Source organism: Erpetoichthys calabaricus, chromosome 5 (assembly GCF_900747795.2).
Source record: "Erpetoichthys calabaricus chromosome 5, fErpCal1.3, whole genome shotgun sequence".
In the NCBI taxonomy this organism is placed as follows: Eukaryota; Metazoa; Chordata; class Cladistia; order Polypteriformes; family Polypteridae; genus Erpetoichthys; species Erpetoichthys calabaricus.
In genome coordinates, this window is record NC_041398.2 from 241,649,431 (window position 1) to 241,667,341 (window position 17,911).

The 17,911-nt window shown below is 42.2% G+C and overlaps 1 protein-coding gene across 3 annotated transcripts in view; it reads right to left on the reverse strand.

Moving 5' to 3' along the window:
• dclk2a (doublecortin-like kinase 2a) overlaps positions 1-17,911 on the reverse strand; it is a 203,365-nt gene that overhangs the window by 73,101 nt on the left and 112,353 nt on the right. For all 3 annotated transcript variants that reach the window (XM_051928152.1, XM_051928153.1, XM_051928151.1), the window contains exons 3-5: positions 12,534-12,636; positions 9,027-9,131; positions 6,206-6,256 (exon numbers count right to left, since the gene is read on the reverse strand). In XM_051928152.1, coding sequence (XP_051784112.1) covers positions 6,206-6,256; positions 9,027-9,131; positions 12,534-12,636 — 259 coding nt within the window. The remainder of the gene's footprint in view (positions 1-6,205; positions 6,257-9,026; positions 9,132-12,533; positions 12,637-17,911) is intronic.

The window sequence follows — 17,911 nt, forward strand, 5'->3', positions numbered from 1 at the left end:
CTCACAGAACCAGTGAACAGGCCGGCCATGATATCCATCAACTTTGAGGGGATCCTGCAAAGTCTCAGGATGTCCCACAGGGCAGCTTGATCAACTGAGCTGTAAATTAAATTAAATTTAAATTTAAGTTTGTAAAAGTTTCTAAACTCCTGGTTTTCTTTTGTCATGCTGGGGTATTGAGCGTTGCTTGATGAGTGACAAATAAATGTAAACGATTTTAGCACAAGGCTGCAACAGCACAAAATGTGTCAAAAGTGAAGGGGTTTGAAGATGTGCTGAAGGCATTGTATTTTATTAAATTCATTCAGAAATTGTTTTTGTACCCTCCCCACTCTGAGCCCCACAGATTGTCAAATCAAAGTCAGACTCATGAAACCCCAGTGCAAAGTTGGTACTCAAGTCAGGTGAATGGAGCCCTCTGCTGGCTCTAAAGTGTATGACTCCTCAAAACAACGGTCAGGCCCCCAGACCCTCCAACCCCCCCATACCACCTGGAGTAGAAGGGAGGCACAATCTACAGTGTCCCCTGGTGGTGGGACTGCATGTGGTTGGCTTCCAAAGCTGTAATGTACACAACTTCACAGCACCAGCACTTCAGCGGTGAGGCTGCCTCTTCACTGCGATTAAAACTGCTGAGTGCATCTCGCTTATCATGGTGTCACTTTTAGCAATTTTACGCACTAGTTGTCATCTTTACACTTTTGAATTTTTTATTAGGAATTTTTTTAATCTGAAATGATGCCTGTTTGTGACAAAATATCTGTGATTTGATGATTGAATGTTCTTAGATAGATAGATAGATAGATAGATAGATAGATAGATAGATAGATAGATAGATAGATAGATAGATATGAAAGGCACTATATAATAGATAGATAGATAGATAGATAGATAGATAGATAGATAGATAGATAGATAGATAGATAGATAGATAGATAGATAGATAGATAGATAGATAGATAGATACTTTATTAATCCCAAGGGGAAATTCACAAGACGTTCTTCTCACGTTTTCCTTCATTGTATTGCGATTTACAAGTCACTTAGCACAAAAGCATTGGATAAAAAAATATAAATTTTATAAGGAAATGTGGCAGCAGCAGCAGTAGAGTGGGACAGATGGGCAGAAAAGAGCCATCAATTCTGTCACTGTAAAGATGAAACCTACAAGATCTGCTCTGAAAGGGCCATCCTACACATTAACCTCCATCCCCATGTCAATGGTAAAGCATGGAGAGTATACCCCATAGAAGTTCACCACCCCCCCCCCCCCCCCCCCCCCACAAAAGCTGATGATGGAAATCCACTTCTGTATTCACAAGAAACCATTGAGGGCAGCACACAAACTGACCAGTGAAAGATTAAGGTGGTGAAGAAGAAGACAATCCATCACATAACATTTCCCCTTGCGCTTCTGGGTTGCTCTCAGGGTAATAGAGGATTTTAAATTTCTTAAAACCAGCTTGCCATTTTTGGGCCTATGCAGGCCACAACCTGTTTGTGGTAGCTGGGGGCTGGCTGCCTGGGGTATGGCCATTTCTAGACAGGCCAGAGAAAGTCCTGGCCTTCTTTGTGGATCACCCCAGGAGGTCAGAAATCCTTATTTGCCATGTTTGTGTTGCCAATTTTCAATTCCCAGTAGACCTACACCTGCACACTTCTGGGAATGTCAAAAGAAAAGACCGAACACTCACTGTTAAGCGTGTTAATATTTGCATGACACATATGGGATCTAAACGTATTGGATCCATGGGGAATGGCTGTGGGGGAGACCTGAAGAGACACAAAACTGTCTGCTTCTTCTCCAGCTCAGACGTTGTTGAGCCAATGAGGTATGTTGAGTTCTACTCAGCTTGGCCACTAAGTTATACTCGCATCTGCCATGAAGCCGCCATTTTACAAGGAACCAAAAAGAAGAAGATGAGATTGGCAGACTAGACTTGAATTAAGAACACAATTCTGCTTTACAGAGAAATGACATCTACTAAAAGGGATTTGCACACACCAATTCTTGAGCCAGCAGGAAAAAAAACATTAAAGGGGTTTTTCATCAGGTGGGACACTGCAGGACAGTCTGACATTACGCACTTTGCTATGCCTGGAACACAAGTCCTTGGCTTAAAAAGCTCTCGTCTCAGTCATCCTATCATGGCCTCTTCTAACGTAGCCTCTTCTAATTGAGGTGATCAATCACCAAGTGACACCCCAGATATGTCTTCTGGTGGTACCAGTTAAACATTTGACTGTAAACATAGAGCTGTAATGATTTGAAACCTTGATGGACATAATTTTGCACCAATAGTTACCCACAAATGATGGGCGTATGTACACCTAAGTAATCACTGACAACACATCAAACTCCTTCCTTTTAAAAACCCTTGCTCACCCCAGATCTGGGCTCTGTCTACAAACTCACTGCTCCGTCTGGCTGTAACTCTGTAACACTTCACCCTATCCCGGACGATATCGCTATAGGTCACCATGCTTTCGCTGATGTATTTGATCTGGATAGCAGGTCAACCTCTAAACTGCCCTCGGATCCCTTCCTGTGATATTGATGGATTAAATAACATAATTAAATTCATATAGAGAAAACGACCCAGAACAACAGACAAAGAGGAGAACAAATGTAATAAATCACAAAATAAATGGCACCAATCGAACCTGTAAACTATATATCCCAGCACTCCAATTCATACAGTATACAAATATTTGACAACAGACAACACACAATGCTCACACAGTTCTGTCCCATCTTTAACGACATTGTAGTCTTTGTTTTTGCTCTTTTTTTGCACAGTCTCCAGAATGCAGTATCCCAGAACTAAAAAGATTGTTTTCAGCTCACCCAATCTTGACACTTTTCACTGTCTTTTCCATTTCTTTCCGTAGCACGTTGGCTGAGAAAATCTTTGTGGTGGCCACATCCAAACTGGAAAGGGCTTCGACCTTTAAGAATCTCCTATGTGGCCCTTAGTTAGGCTAGACCACAACAGGCTAAAAACATTCCTGACATGATGCCTGCAGAAAATTCTCTGAATCTTGCTGAAAGACCGCCTATGAAACGAAACGATAAGGATCACAAGGCTCCAATAACCCGTGTAGCTGAGGAAATTCAGAAAAGAAGGCTACACTGGTTTGGCCATGTGTGGAGAATGGACGAAAACCGTCTCCCTTATGGACTGCTATGGCGAAACTGGAAGGTACAACAAAATGCGCCAAAAAAAATGTGGGCACACCAAGATGAGGATGACATTGACTCAGCCTAATGGGGGCCAAAGCGACAGCACAAGATCGAACCGGCTGAAAACAAATCCTACAAAACCCATTGGCACCTACAGTGGTGTACTGACTCCGAGGGCAGCCTCGTCCAGATGCCTGCTAAAGGACTGACAACAAAGAAATGTCATCTGGACTGGAAGGGTGGAAGACTTGTCTGTATTGGAGTTGCACAAGGCTGACCAAACCTTGTTAAAATATAGCAAGTCCATGAGCAAGAGAGAGAAACTGTACATAAAAGCCACACATTGGTCTTGCTAACGATGGAAGCTTACTGATCACGAGCTGCCCAGCAGATGTAACTTTAATAGCAACCGAGGACACTGTGTGTAAAAACCTCAAAGAGAAAATGGGCGTACTGCCAAGGTGCGATCAAGACGGAGAAGGAGAAGAGCTGCTGAACAAAGAAAGAAACTGCACTGAAGATCCATCGATGTGGGTGGAGAAGCTGACTAGGAAAGAAACAGACCATCACCTACACCTAATCATAAGTACACCTGCTTTGATCCCAAGAACTATTTATTGTAACTTAGAAGTTAGTATATTAGCTGGCTTTATTCTATGGTATTGATATCACTGTAATTGAAAAGTGATAAGTCTTTAGCTGTTGTAGGTTTCTCTCCTAAATCTAGTAGGGAAATTCAGAGCAACATCTCACAAAGAGATGTGAAGAGAGTGAAAAAGGGCAGGTGAGTTGTGAGCACATTACTGTCAAAGGCGCAGACACTAGGGACTTTAAAGCAAGCCAAAGAAGTCATCCATTTAAATATTAGAACAATCTAGACACGAACAGGCCACTCAGCCCAACAAAGCTCGCCAGTCCTGTCCACTTAATTCTTCAAGATTTGAAGAATCCCTAAAGTTCTACTGTCTATCACACCACTTGGTCAATTATTCCATGTGTCTGTGGTTCTCTATTTGTGCAAAATTTACCCTTCACAAAATTCCAGCTGTGCCCCCATGTTCTTGATGTACTCATTTTAATGTCACCGTCTCGATCCACTGGACTAATTCTCTTCATAATTTTAAACACTTCAGTCAGGTCTCCTGCTCATCTTCTTTTGCTTAAACCACAGGTGTTGAACTCCGGGCCTGGAGGGCCGCAGTGGCTGCAAGTTTTCATTCTAACCATCTTCTTAATTAATGAGCCATTTTTACTGCTAATTAACTTTTTCTGCCTTAGTTTTAATTAACTTGACTCAGGCCCCTTAGTTGTCTCTTTTTCCTTAATTACTAGCCAAACAATAATGAGACAAACAAGCCACCATATGACCAGCTCACCTGTGCCCATCACACAATATCTGAAAATAAAGAAAGGTGAAGGTGTCAGAAAGGTTGGTCTCTCAGGTCACCAAAACATTTTGACGATGTTCTTAGAAAAAACAGAAAAATCAACAAATTTGGAAATATCTGCTGTGGCAGAATGAGAGCAGCAACAAGCCATTGAATTACATAATTGGCTAAATTAACAGCAAGAATCAGCTTCTCATTAAGAGACTGTTTGGAGTGAAATTGGTTGGAGTTTGAAATCCCAGTTTAGCTGGTCATCTGTTGGCTAGTTTCACATCTCATTTCTGTTTGGCTGCCATTTAATGAAGAAACAAATCAATTCAGGAGGACTGAATCCTTAAAAACAGGGCTATTAAAATGAAGGGAAAAGGAGTTAATTAGTAGTGAAAACTGGTGTGACACCCGGTGGGGTTTATCGCCTGGCCGGGACGCCCAGGAGGAGCGGAGGAGGGCTTGTGCCTCCTCCAGGACACGAGGGGGCGTCCTCCCTGGTTGCTTTGGGGGCTTTGAAGCTCTACCCTGTAGGGGCCCGTGGTCACCGCCAGGGGGCGCCCCGATGCCTTGGGAGCCTTGGACCTCAGCACTTCCGCCACACCCGGAAGTGCTGGGGGGAAGAGGATTGTGGACTTCCGGATGTACCGTCAGAGCTTCTGCCACACAGGGGTGTGGCTACGGAGCCCCTCAGGATGCACCTGGAGTCCTTCCGGGGGGAATAAAAGGAGCCACCTCCCTACAGTCGTGGGCAAGAGTCGGGTGGAAGAGGACGAAGCTTGGTGAAGAGGAGTGGAGGCGGACCAGAGACATTTAAGGCATTGTGTTGTGGCCAGGACTTAAAGGGGTGATTGGTGCTGAGGCACTGGGTATGTGCACTAAAATGGCTGTAAATAGTATAAATAAACGTGTGTGTGGTGAAACCATCTTGTCTACCTGTCTGTGTCTGGGCTGTTCCCCACACTGGGCACTGATTAAATAAGCGTTAGAATGAAAACCTGCAGCCACTGTGGCCCTCCAGGCCCGGAATTCGACACCCCTGGCTTAAACTGTAAAAGCTCAGCTCTTTTAATCTTTCCTCATAACTCATCCCCTATAGCCCTGGAATCTGCCTTGTCGCTCTTCTCTGGACTTTTTCCAGCATGGCTATGTCCTTTTGTAGTCTGAAGACCAAAACTGTACAACGGTACTCCACCTTAGCCACATGAACGGAAGATCAGAATTCATAAGTTTTGAGCCTTTATGAAAAGTTCAACTGGATGACCTTAGTTCTGAAGTTTGTATACATTATTCTTTTAGTTTTTGGGACTTTGGGATTTCACTCTAATTATTATAAACAATCACCATTTTCCTTCCTTATTGTTTTTTGCGTGTATTTGCTATTAGACTGTGTTTCAAAGGCCCACAGGACTCTGTTTATGTCCCTGCATCTGTATACTAATTGCACACTTTGTGTTTAAACCCAACATTTTTGCCTGTGGCTCTCAGTCCTGAACTACAAGGATGCCCAGTGTGTAGTTTGGTGCCAACTTTCCCACTACAAGGTCCGGGGTGTCACAGAGCTGTGATATTAATTGAATTTTTTCACCCAAATATGACAAACCTCACATACAAACATTAATACCATGTCACTTTATTGGCTTACCTGGTGACTTGACTGGAGAATAACTGGAAGAAAAATGTCCTGCTCGTCTCACTGCACTCATCCAGGGCCAACGAGAATCAGTCAGAGGAGAATGATGGGAAAGAAAATGGGATGAATTAGAAAACAGAGGTCAAGTGTGCTAAACAAGATTGGTGACAACCTTTCTGTAATAACATCAAAGCTCGAGTGGACACTGGAGTGATTTCCTGTCACCTACACCTCTGATAGCACCGTTCCTACTCTGTGCCCACTTAGATATCTCGATGTCTGTCTTTTAAGCTTAATTCAGATTCTTCTTTTTAAGGCTGATCTTACTGACTGTTTATTCTTTAAATTCTGATCTCTAATTAATCCTTATGCTCGTTTAGTCAGAGTGATAAGCCTATACAGTTTGAGCTGTAGGACAAAGTGGGCATTGCCCATTCTGTTAGCCTTTAGTGGCACACCAGACAAATCAAGACAGCTGATTTAACAGGGACGCAGGCCAAACCCCCCACTAACATTCCAAACTATGAGGCTGAACTGCAGTGTGCAGCAATCTCAGCCCAAGACTTCATCCTATAGGCTGGGACAACTTCAACAAGAGACCTTCAGTATCTAAACTCTTGTGCCAGAATGAGTAATGCTTCCCTCTATGAAGCTGCTAACGACACAGCAAAGAGGTAACTGAGGAAAGCACAGCATTCCACCAAGGACCACGTCACAAAGAGAAAGAGTACACCAACGTGCAAAAGAATCCTCCAATTGAACCCAGAGCAGCAACAGCAACAACTCCACACAACATAGGACACCATCTTTAAAGGCTTGGTATCGTAAAACTGGTGCTAAAATAAACATGAACTCTAAATAGCCTATACATTTCTCCTGTTCTATATGTCTATATACAGTATACTGTCACACATTCTCATCAGAGGACCTTCTGACAGACTCAGTCAAGGTATGTAGAAACCCGCCAAGACAAGAGCGGCACTGCTGGTAACCTTGTCTTCACCTTTTTCCCTCACAGCACCGAGAAGCAACCCGCCACACAGAGCTCCACTAGAAGCAACAGAAATCAACTCCTCTTTTTTATTGAATTCCCACATATAGGATGCACCCCCAGTAGTGCTGTTACTTTTCTTTTGCTTTTATGTTGTCCGCGAATAATTAAAAGGATGTCCTATAGTTGTGGCACCAAACTTTATTTTGTTATCTGGAGAACCTGTCATTCCCACACCCGGTCACAATACGGAAGATTGACGACTGTTCCACCACTGACGTCACTTCCGTTATCCGCCCTCCTGGACCCTTCCTGCCTGGAACCCATTTTACCACAATTTTGGCCGTTTTGAGTCAGTGCAATTCTGAGCTCCCGTCTGAAAGGGCGTTATCTGCAACCTGTTGCATGTTTTTCCATTGTTGTCTTATTTCAATTATATGGGGTCCCCAGGGTGGTACCCCAACACTTTGGCATTGTTTTGTCTTCTCTTTACTTGACATATTGTGACGCTTGGGTCACAAAGTTGCACAGACACACTCAGTAGATTCTAGAGACAAAAACTTCAAACAAACAGAAGTCTCTTTAAGGAGTGAACCGGGCTCCATGTGTACCCGGAGGGCACAGCTCCGTCTCTCAATTAAAAGAACAGAAAAATCTTCTTCTTCATAGGGGCACTCCTTGGGAGCGGGAGCCCCAAAAGGAGCAGAGGGGCAAGAGAGACAAGGCAGTGAGCCCAAAGGACAGCTGCAGTACAGGCTTTTAAATGTCTGAAGTGCCACGCGAGATGCAGATCACACGGCACAGCAGCAGCAACAACAAGCCTGCAGCTGATAGAGCAAAGAGAAAGAAAAAAACTGTATTTGTTTCCCACTGAATCACCATTTAAGATGGTGTTTTGGAGGAGCGACCATGTCTCCTTGGGGGTCCGTTCAGCCAGTTCACAATATATAGTGTCCTTTTGTGACAGCCTAAAAGCTCTGGCGGTGGTAATTCCTCACCAATCCAAAATATGGCACTGTTTACAAATGCCTCTTCTCTCCTCCCATTACAGACCAGATGATTGACAGCCTGATCACCTCTGATGTCACTTCTGGTGTCCGTCCCCCTGGACCCGCCTTTTCCTAACCTGGCCTATACTTAACAGGAAGCATCGCCATATTATCATTTTTTTCCCCCCCCTTTCTCAATGCGTTTACACGCCACATTTATTTTCAGTTTGCTTGTGGATGCCCCAATTCTTTATGCTTGTGTGTTTTCCATTACAATATACTGTATATTGCACTTGTCATGATTCTATAATCCTTGTGTTTATCAAGACATTGTATTATTCCGTTTCTTAAAACGAGTGGTCTTCAGTTACCTTGATATGGCTAACCCTAATCCTAATCCTAACCCTAACCCTAAAGGCTGGAGATCGCCTCATAAAACAGGGAAAGGTAAGGTAAATAAAGTAAGAGCCTTACCGAATTATTTAATTACTGGCATTGCTGAAGGCAAGATGAATAATTAATTAACCAAGTTAAATCTCTTCTTACTCCAACAGAGCCTTGACACCATTAACTGTGTAACATAATCAGCTCTAACCTTTTGTGGTCCATTACATTTCTTATTAGTATGCTGATATGGTCGCCTTTGGCCCTTTTATGCCATGTAGCAGATATATTTTTTATATATATATATTTTAACAATCAGCTAGCCTTGGCCGCACACAAGCTTGAATGAGAGTCTGAGCATTTGGGAAAGTGCTGCGTGTCTCTTTTCCCATCAATACATTTTTTAACGGGCCTTTCAGAGGGCGAATTGAAAACAATAAAAGACTCACCCGTGAATGAGAAACTCTACCTGAGGAAGGAGATTTGATTCTCCGGGAGAGTCCAGGACTTTTGGATCCAGACGGCCGTACGGGAGTAGCTGATCGTGAATATGGAGACTTCATGATGCGACACTCTGTGGAAAGAACATTTTCACAATTTTTGACGTTGCTGTGAAAATACTTTGTGAAACACTTTGAACAGCATGACTGTGAGGCATAGGGAGGGAGAGAAAGCAGACAACTTATTTTAAGACTTTACAATATTAACCCAACACAATTATATTCAATACTTTATAGAATTACAAGACTCAAAAGGGACACCATGCTTGCACAAAAAGAGTATAAGTGCCCAAAGGGCAAAGGAGAGAACCTGCCATGGGAGGAAGATGAAAACCTCCATACAGCTTTGGGACAAAGGGAGCCCTAAGATGAGAAATAAAGGGGGTCCTGGACACAAAATCTTTGAGCATCCTGTGTTTCACATCACAGCACGTACAGGACTGCATCTAAAAATGTCAGTCAATAATAACAGAAGAAGTTTAGTAAAATGTAGGGGAAAAAGAGGATGGAGAAAAATAAGAGGCTATGTGTGGTAAAGCTGTGCATTCCCATCCCATGATGTGATGTGCAGGAGCACCTTCAGTCTAAGGCTCAGTTAGCTAGAGGCCGCTGCTGGGGCCAGCAGAATAGATGGTATAATGCCACCATCTTGTGTGCCCATCGTCACCTTGGCAAGTTATAACAGGAATACTACATACTGAACATGTGTTTCACCGTCCTGGAATAGTTTGTGCTTTCTTGTTATTGATTTGTACTTTGACTTTAAATTCTGTTTTTTTGTTGGAGTAAGCAAATTTCAACTTGTGGATCCAGCGATCAATCTATCGATCAATCTATCTATCTATCTATTATATAGTGCCTTTCATATCTGTCTATCGTGAGAGTTTTCTTTATCTTCCCATGCCGAAGGCATCAACCTATGTCACCAACAGGGCTATTGATAGCAAAGGAGTCTACTCCCCCTCAGCACTGGCTCACGAGCATTAGCTAGGAAGATGTAGAGTGGCCAGCACTCTCACACTTGAAATGTGTATGTAAAACAATACACAAATGGTCAAGAAAATAGTGGCCATTCCTTTGTGCCTGGTCATGCACCTAAACTGCCTACCTTGTTTTTGAGATGACCTCCACTCAAAATGATTATGGGTCAGCTCACTGAAATTACCATAATTTAAATTCTTTACCTATCTCAGTGCCATTAAAATTTATTTATTTTTTAGCGCCATTCTTATCTATCTAAGAATTAATTATAAAGGTCCTTTTTATCTCTCTATTACATTGTGCCTATCTGTTATACTGTCCTTTTATGTACCTATTAATTTTATACTACATTCTTATCTAGGTATCATATAGTGCCTTTCACATTTATTTCTTTTATATCAAACTATCTCTTGCATAGTGTATTCCATATCTGCAATCAAACATAGTTCCATTCATATCTATATTTTCACATTTATTTTTTAATATCAGTTATGTATTAATTTTCCAATCTGTGTACCTACCTGTTTTTTGATAATATAGTTCCTTTCTTATCTATTGTATAATGCCTTTCATTTCTATTATATGGTGCTTTCATATCTATTATATAATGCATTCCATATCTGTCATATAGTGCCTTTCACATCTATCTATCTTTTATATAGTGCCTTTCTTATCTCTCTCTATCTATCTATTATATAGCGCCTTTCACATCTATCTATCTATCTAATGTCGTACATGGCTGGGGGTCAGACCCAGCTGGGATGCCTGGAGGGACCGAGAGGTGGCATATTTGTCCTCCGGGCCACGAGGGGGCAACCACCCTGGAGCAGAAGAGGGCCATGGAAGGGGAGCAGGGAGGCTCGAGTCCGTGGAGGCCCGTATCTAACACCAGGGGGCGCCCCGAGCCTCATGGAGCCCGGGGTTTATTTACTTCCGCAACGCCAATGGACGTTGATCCTTCCAGGGTCATCGCCACACCAGGACGTGACGTCAGGTACAGCACCTGGAGATCATCCGAGTGAGGATAAATGGGGCCGCATCCCTCCTATCAGAGAGCTGGAGTCGGGAGTAGGAGCAGGACGAAGCTCCTGGAGAGAGAGGACAGGTGGCCCAGGGACGAGGAGAGAGAAGGCCCAGGAGAAAGGTGACAGGGGCTAGAGGCACTGTGAGTTGTGCGGGACTGTGTTGTGTTGTGGAGAAGAAAATAAAGAACATATTTTGTATAAAAATGTGGTCTTTGACTGGTGGTGTCCGGGCAAATATCACACTATCTATCTGTTATATGGTGCTTTTCACATCTATTTATCTATTGATTTATTATATAGTGCCTTTCACATCTAGCTATCATCTATCACTATTTATTAAATAGTGCCTTTCACATCTATTATATGGTACTTTCATATCTATTATATAATGCGTTCCATATCTATCATATAGTGCCTTTCACATCTATCTATCTATCTATCTATCTATTATATAGTGTCTTTCTTATCTATCTATCTATTTATTATATAGTGTCTTTCACATATACAGTATCTATCTATCATATAATGCATTTCAGTTTTTGATAAATTTGCAAATGTTTCTGAAAACAAATGTTCACTTCATCCTTATGGGTTACTGAGTGTAGACTAATGGGCAAAAATGGCAAATTTAAAATGAAATCTACAACACATCCCCTGTAGCCCTGGAATCAGCCGAGTTGCTCTTCTCTGGACCTTCTCTAGTGCTGCTATGTCCTTTTTGTAGACCAAAACTGCACACAGGACTCCAGATGAGGCCTCACCAGTGTGTTATAAAGCTGGAGCAGAACCTCCTGTGACTTGTACTCCACACACCAAGGAGCTATATATCCTGACATTCTGTTAGCCTTCTTAATGGCTTCTGAACACGGTCTGCAAGTTGATAGTGACGAGTCCACTACGACTCCTAACTCCTTCTCATAAGGTGAACTTTTGTTTTTCACACCTCCTGTTGTGTATTCAAACCTCACATTTTCTCTTCCTATGTGTAATTCTTTACATTTACTGACATTCAATTTCATCTGCCACAAATCTGCCTAAGCCTGTCTGCTGTCCAAGTCCCTCTGTGATGACTCAACGGATTCTTCATTATCTGCCAATCCACTTATCTTGGTATAATCTGCCATTTTAACCAGCTTGTTCCTTATATTCCTATCCAAATCATTTCTACATATTAAGAATAGCAGCAGTACCTGCACTGACCCCTGCTGGTCACCACTCTTAACGTCACCCAATTCTGATGAGGTTCCTCCCACCATCTGCTTCCTGTGTCTGAGCCAATTCTGCACCCACCTACACACCACACCCTGAACTCCTTCTTTTAGTTTGATACTCAACCTCTCATGTGGCACCTTATCAAGTGCTTTCATTAGAGCCTTTTTGTTCTTATCAAGCACATAGGGTTAAACTAAAAACCACAGATTGACTGCTCTGCTAGAAACCCAGCAACATTAGACTTTAAAAAGTCCTTACCACTGTGATCCAATAGAAAATCATCCTGGGCATATCTATACTTTTCTGGCCCACAGGCGATGAACACATCATCATCTCCAAAAAAGTCCTGCAGGCAGGTAATCTGCAACAGAAGGGAGACAAAAACATGGATAGTAAATGGCTATGTAACTGCTGTTCTGGCTTCATTGCAATGGCTGCCAGACTTTTTTAGAATTGCATTGCAAGAAGTGCAGTTTCAGTCCCAAAATACTTCACATAAACCCATCCAAGAGTTAAGAATTTTAGATATTTTTGACCCTAGGGGAAGTCACAGGCCCCAACTCCAAACCAGAACTATACAGATGCAAGTCCTCGGTTTAAATTAATAAGTTTAATGTAACAAAATTACTTTCCTCAGGCTTCTACCACAAGAAATGTCACAAATAATAGACTTCTCTCTTCCTCCACACCAGGTAATTGTTGCCCTACTCAGCTCCCGACTCATCTGGCTTAGGTAAGAAGACTCCATTATGTTATGCAAACTAGATAGATAGATAGATAGATAGATAGATAGATAGATAGATAGATAGATAGATAGATAGATAGATAGATAGATAGATAGATAGATAGATAGATAGATAGATAGATAGATAGAAGTGAAAGGCACTATATGATAGATAGATAGATAGATAGATAGAAGTGAAAGGCACTATATGATAGATAGATAGATAGATAGATAGATAGATAGATAGATAGATAGATAGATAGATAGATAGATAGATAGATAGATAGATAGATAGAAGTGAAAGGCACTATATGATAGATAGATAGATAGATAGAAGTGAAAGGCACTATATGATAGATAGATAGATAGATAGATAGATAGATAGATAGATAGATAGATAGATAGATAGATAGATAGATAGATAGATAGATAGATAGATAGATAGATAGATAGATAGATAGATAGATAGATAGATAGATAATTAATCCCAAGGGGAAATTCACATACTCCAGCAGCAGCATACTGATAAAAAAACTAGCAAGAATATCTGACTATTACTGGGAGAAAAACTTGGAATAAAAAACAAAAATCTCAGTTGAAAGCCGAGAAGTCAACCGCAGTGTTACCCAGGCGAAATCGTGAGACAATAACAAAACAAAACAGACAAGCAAAAACAATAGAATTTAAAGGAACAAAAAGAGATGTTTTGAATCCGTAACCTTGGATAATGAAGTGTTTCCAAATAAGACTTTTTAACCCGTAGTACAACCTCTGAGGACATGCCTCTAACAACACGAGAGGAAGTCCAAATGGTGGCAGTCGTGAATAAGCAAAAATAGCGGCAAAAATAAACAACAAAAACAAAAGTAATCATTCAAAAAACTAATGACAGAGTCTGATTTTTAGGACTCAAGAACCCTAAACCCCCCTTAAAAAATGAGTGTTAAATCGTGCAAAAAGATGGAGAATAATTTAAATAAATGTAAATAATGAACCCAGAATCCTTTTAAAGTCATGTGTTACGAGATTTACACCAATGAATTATTTAACAAGGGTTTTAAGTATGTTTTGTAGTTTATTTTTACTTGTTTTGTTTAGATTTACAATACAAAATTTTAATTGAATAAGACGGCGCTACTGACACGTAACACGTACCTTTGTTTACGTCCGCATTTTGCTTGCACTTTGTGGAAAGTTCAATCGGCCGCAGTTGTGTGGTATGGCAGCTGCACTTCCTCAGAAAGGAAAGCGCTCCACAGGGTCTTCAGGACAGTGGAGAGAACGATTGGCAAGAACAAATCTACACCTCCCGATGCCGCAAAAAAAGCAATAGACATTTCACAGGATTCATCCCATCCCGGTCATTGCCTCTTCCAGCTTTTGCCATCGGGCAACAGATACAGAGAAATGAAAACCAGGACAGACCACCTTATATAAACAGTTTTGATCCAAAAGCAATCATGGCCCTGAACTCAAATAAAACTGTTCCATATCATTCTCTAAATGTGTAATATAGACCTTAAGTCAACCAGTGCAATTTGTACATATGACAAGTGTAATTTGTATATATTTGTAATGTGCTTTTATTACTATTCCTTTTCTTTTTTTTTAACTCTTATGCCTTCAATTTCATTGTTCCTTTGTAAAAGTGACAATGACAATAAAGATCTATCTATCTATCTATTATATATAGTGCCTTTCACTTCTCTATCTATCTATCTATCTATCTGTCTGTTTTAGGAGGACCAGGCCCCTCATGGACCCCATGATCATCAGAGGTGAATGTGTGCAGAGGGTGCAGACCTATAAATACCTGGGAGTGCAGCTGGATGATAAATTGGACTGGACTGCCAATACTGATGCTCTGTGTAAGAAAGGACAGAGCCGACTATACTTCCTTAGGAGGCTGGTGTCCTTCAACATCTGCAATAAGATGCTGCAGATGTTCTATCAGACGGTTGTGGCGAGCGCCCTCTTCTACGCGGTGGTGTGCTGGGGAGGCAGCATAAAGAAAAGGGACGCCTCACACCTGGACAAACTGGTGAGGAAGGCAGGCTCTATTGTAGGCATGGAGCTGGGCAGTCTGACATCCGTGGCAGAGCGACGGGCACTGAGCAGACTCCTGTCAATCATGGAGAATCCACTGCATCCACTGAACAGGATCATCTCCAGACAGAGGAGCAACCTCAGCGACAGACTGCTGTCACCGTCCTGCTCCACTGACAGACTGAGGAGATCGTTCCTCCACCACACTATGCGACTCTTCAATTCCACCGGGGGGTTAAACGTTAACATTATACAAAGTTATTGTCTGTTATACCTTCATTGTTATCACTTCTTAATATTGTTTTTATCAGTATGCTGCTGCTGGAGTATGGGAATTTCCCCTTGGGATTAATAAAGTATCTATCTATCTATCTATCTATTATATAGTGCCTTTCACTTCTCTATCTATCTATCTACCTTGGTGACAGCACGGCACAACGGCGACATCCTCACCAGCAGCTCATTATGATATCATTATCGAGTGCCTGTTTATTGAGATGCCAAGAAGACGGTGTTGTCCAACTTTGTGAGCAAACTTATTAAATACGTGTGGTACTTTCCTAAACACTAATCTTTCCCAGTTTTTAAATTTCTTTCACAATTGTTCTTTCAACTTTGAGTTGCATATTCTTCTTGGCTTGATCTCCTTAGTGAGTTGATTTTTCAGGTTTCTGACTTTTTACTCTTTTAAACTCTGATTTTTAGGCTCCATCTTCTGGTCTTTCGAATTCTTACTGTGACCCTTTTAATCAGAATCAGATTTTATTGGCCAAGTATGCATGCATACAAAGAATTTGACTCCGGATTTGGTGACTCTCCAATTATAAGTTACATAATCGACATACACACGACTGTTAATCACACACCTGAGATTAGGAAAAAAAAAAAACACAGTAACAGAAGCAGTGTAGCAGTTCACCACAGCTCAGAAGCACGTCCGGGTCAGACTAGGCCTCAGAGCAGGGGAGTTTCCCCACCACCCTACAGCTTCCTCAGGTGCCATTGAAGGACCTCAGCTTCCTCAGCTTCCTCAGGCACTGCTCATCACCAGGCCAATACCATCCCTACAGTGAAGCATGGTGGTGGCAGCATCATGCTGTGGGGATGTTTTTCAGCGGCAGGAACTGGGAGATTAGTCAGGATAAAGGGAAAGATGACTGCAGCAATGTACAGAGACATCCTGGATGAAAACCTGCTCCAGAGCGCTCTTGACCTCAGACTGGGGCGACGGTTCATCTTTCAGCAGGACAACGACCCTAAGCACACAGCCAAGATATCAAAGGAGTGGCTTCAGGACAACTCTGTGAATGTCCTTGAGTGGCCCAGCCAGAGCCCAGACTTGAATCTGATTGAACATCTCTGGAGAGATCTTAAAATGGCTGTGCACCGATGCTTCCCATCCAACCTGATGGAGCTTGAGAGGTGCTGCAAAGAGGAATGGGCGAAACTGGCCAAGGATAGGTGTGCCAAACTTGTGGCATCATATTCAACAAGACTTGAGGCTGGAATTGCTGTCAAAGGTGCATCGACAAAGTATTGAGCAAAGGCTGTGAATACTTATGGACATGGGATTTCTCAGTTTTTTTATTTTTAATAAATTTTCAAAAACCTCAAGTAAACTTTTTCACGTTGTCATTATGGGGTGTTGTGTGTAGAATTCTGAGGAAAAAACTGAATCTAATCCATTTTGGAATAAGGCTGTAACATAACAAAATGTGGAAAAAGTGATGCGCTGTGAATACTTTCCGGACGCACTGTAACTTGTCAGTCGGGTTGGCCTTCTGGACTGTCCGTCACTTTATAATGTGGCTGGGAGGGTGTCTATAAATAGCCCTTCAGGCACTTTTGAGGACGACCCTGTGCTGGGAGGATCCCGCCCGGTAAACATTCCAGCTGCCTGTTGCCGGCATCATGTTTCCATAACAACCGAGAGGGGAAAAGATGTTTTGGCGGGAAACTTTTTCTTTTTAAGGGGAATGGCGGATCAAGGAAGGGGAGAAAAAAAAGGAAGGAAAAGGCCGAAGGCAAGGAGGCGACTATATACGCTTTAAGAGACATCAGGATCTGACTTCACCCAGGGACGTCTGCTATTTGTGGGTGGTCACTCTGAAGAAATAATCAGTGTAATGAATCCTCGAGAAGAGGCCAGGGTCTGGTTTTCTCCGGGTGCTCCCGTTTGGTGAGTCGGACTCGTGAGTGCGTTTCTTCGTGATAGCCAGCGGAGAAGCCGTTTTCGCCAGAGGACTGTTGTGTTCCCTCATGCCTTATGGTAGAAACTGAACTGCAAGTTTCTTCTACATACCGTATATATGGACTACGTTAAAACTTTCTTTTTGGTTTCTCTGAGAACAGTTTTTTATTTTTCTTTATTGTCTGTGTCAAACCGGGGGATAGGATTTGGCCGCAGGGGAGGGCATCTGGGATCACAAATGAGCACTCGGGCACCGGGCAAGGAAAGGTAATCAGCAGTTTTCAATATATTTATCAGTCCCATTTTTTTCTGATTTTGATTTTTTTTGCCAGTTATTTAAGGGCGTGCATAGGGGACAAGAGGGGCCGAGGACTGAATATGGTAATGCTATTTTATCCTTCAAATATCGTCCACTTCCCTCTCGCGTGGTGAAGTGTAGGAATCGCGTTCCAGTATCGGCGATTGCTACAATCTATTCTTGTATTTTGCCTTGAAAGTTGTTGCTCGGTCTGTGCCTGCACGTTATGAGGAGCGCCATGCGAGAGCAAGATCGTTTCTACTGCTGTGTGGTATTTTGGAGGAAGCCATGATGGATTGTCCAGCCAGCTCTGTGAAGTTTCATGTGTTGTATTCACCCCACTTTTGACACCCATTGAATGCCCAACCTACCTGGAA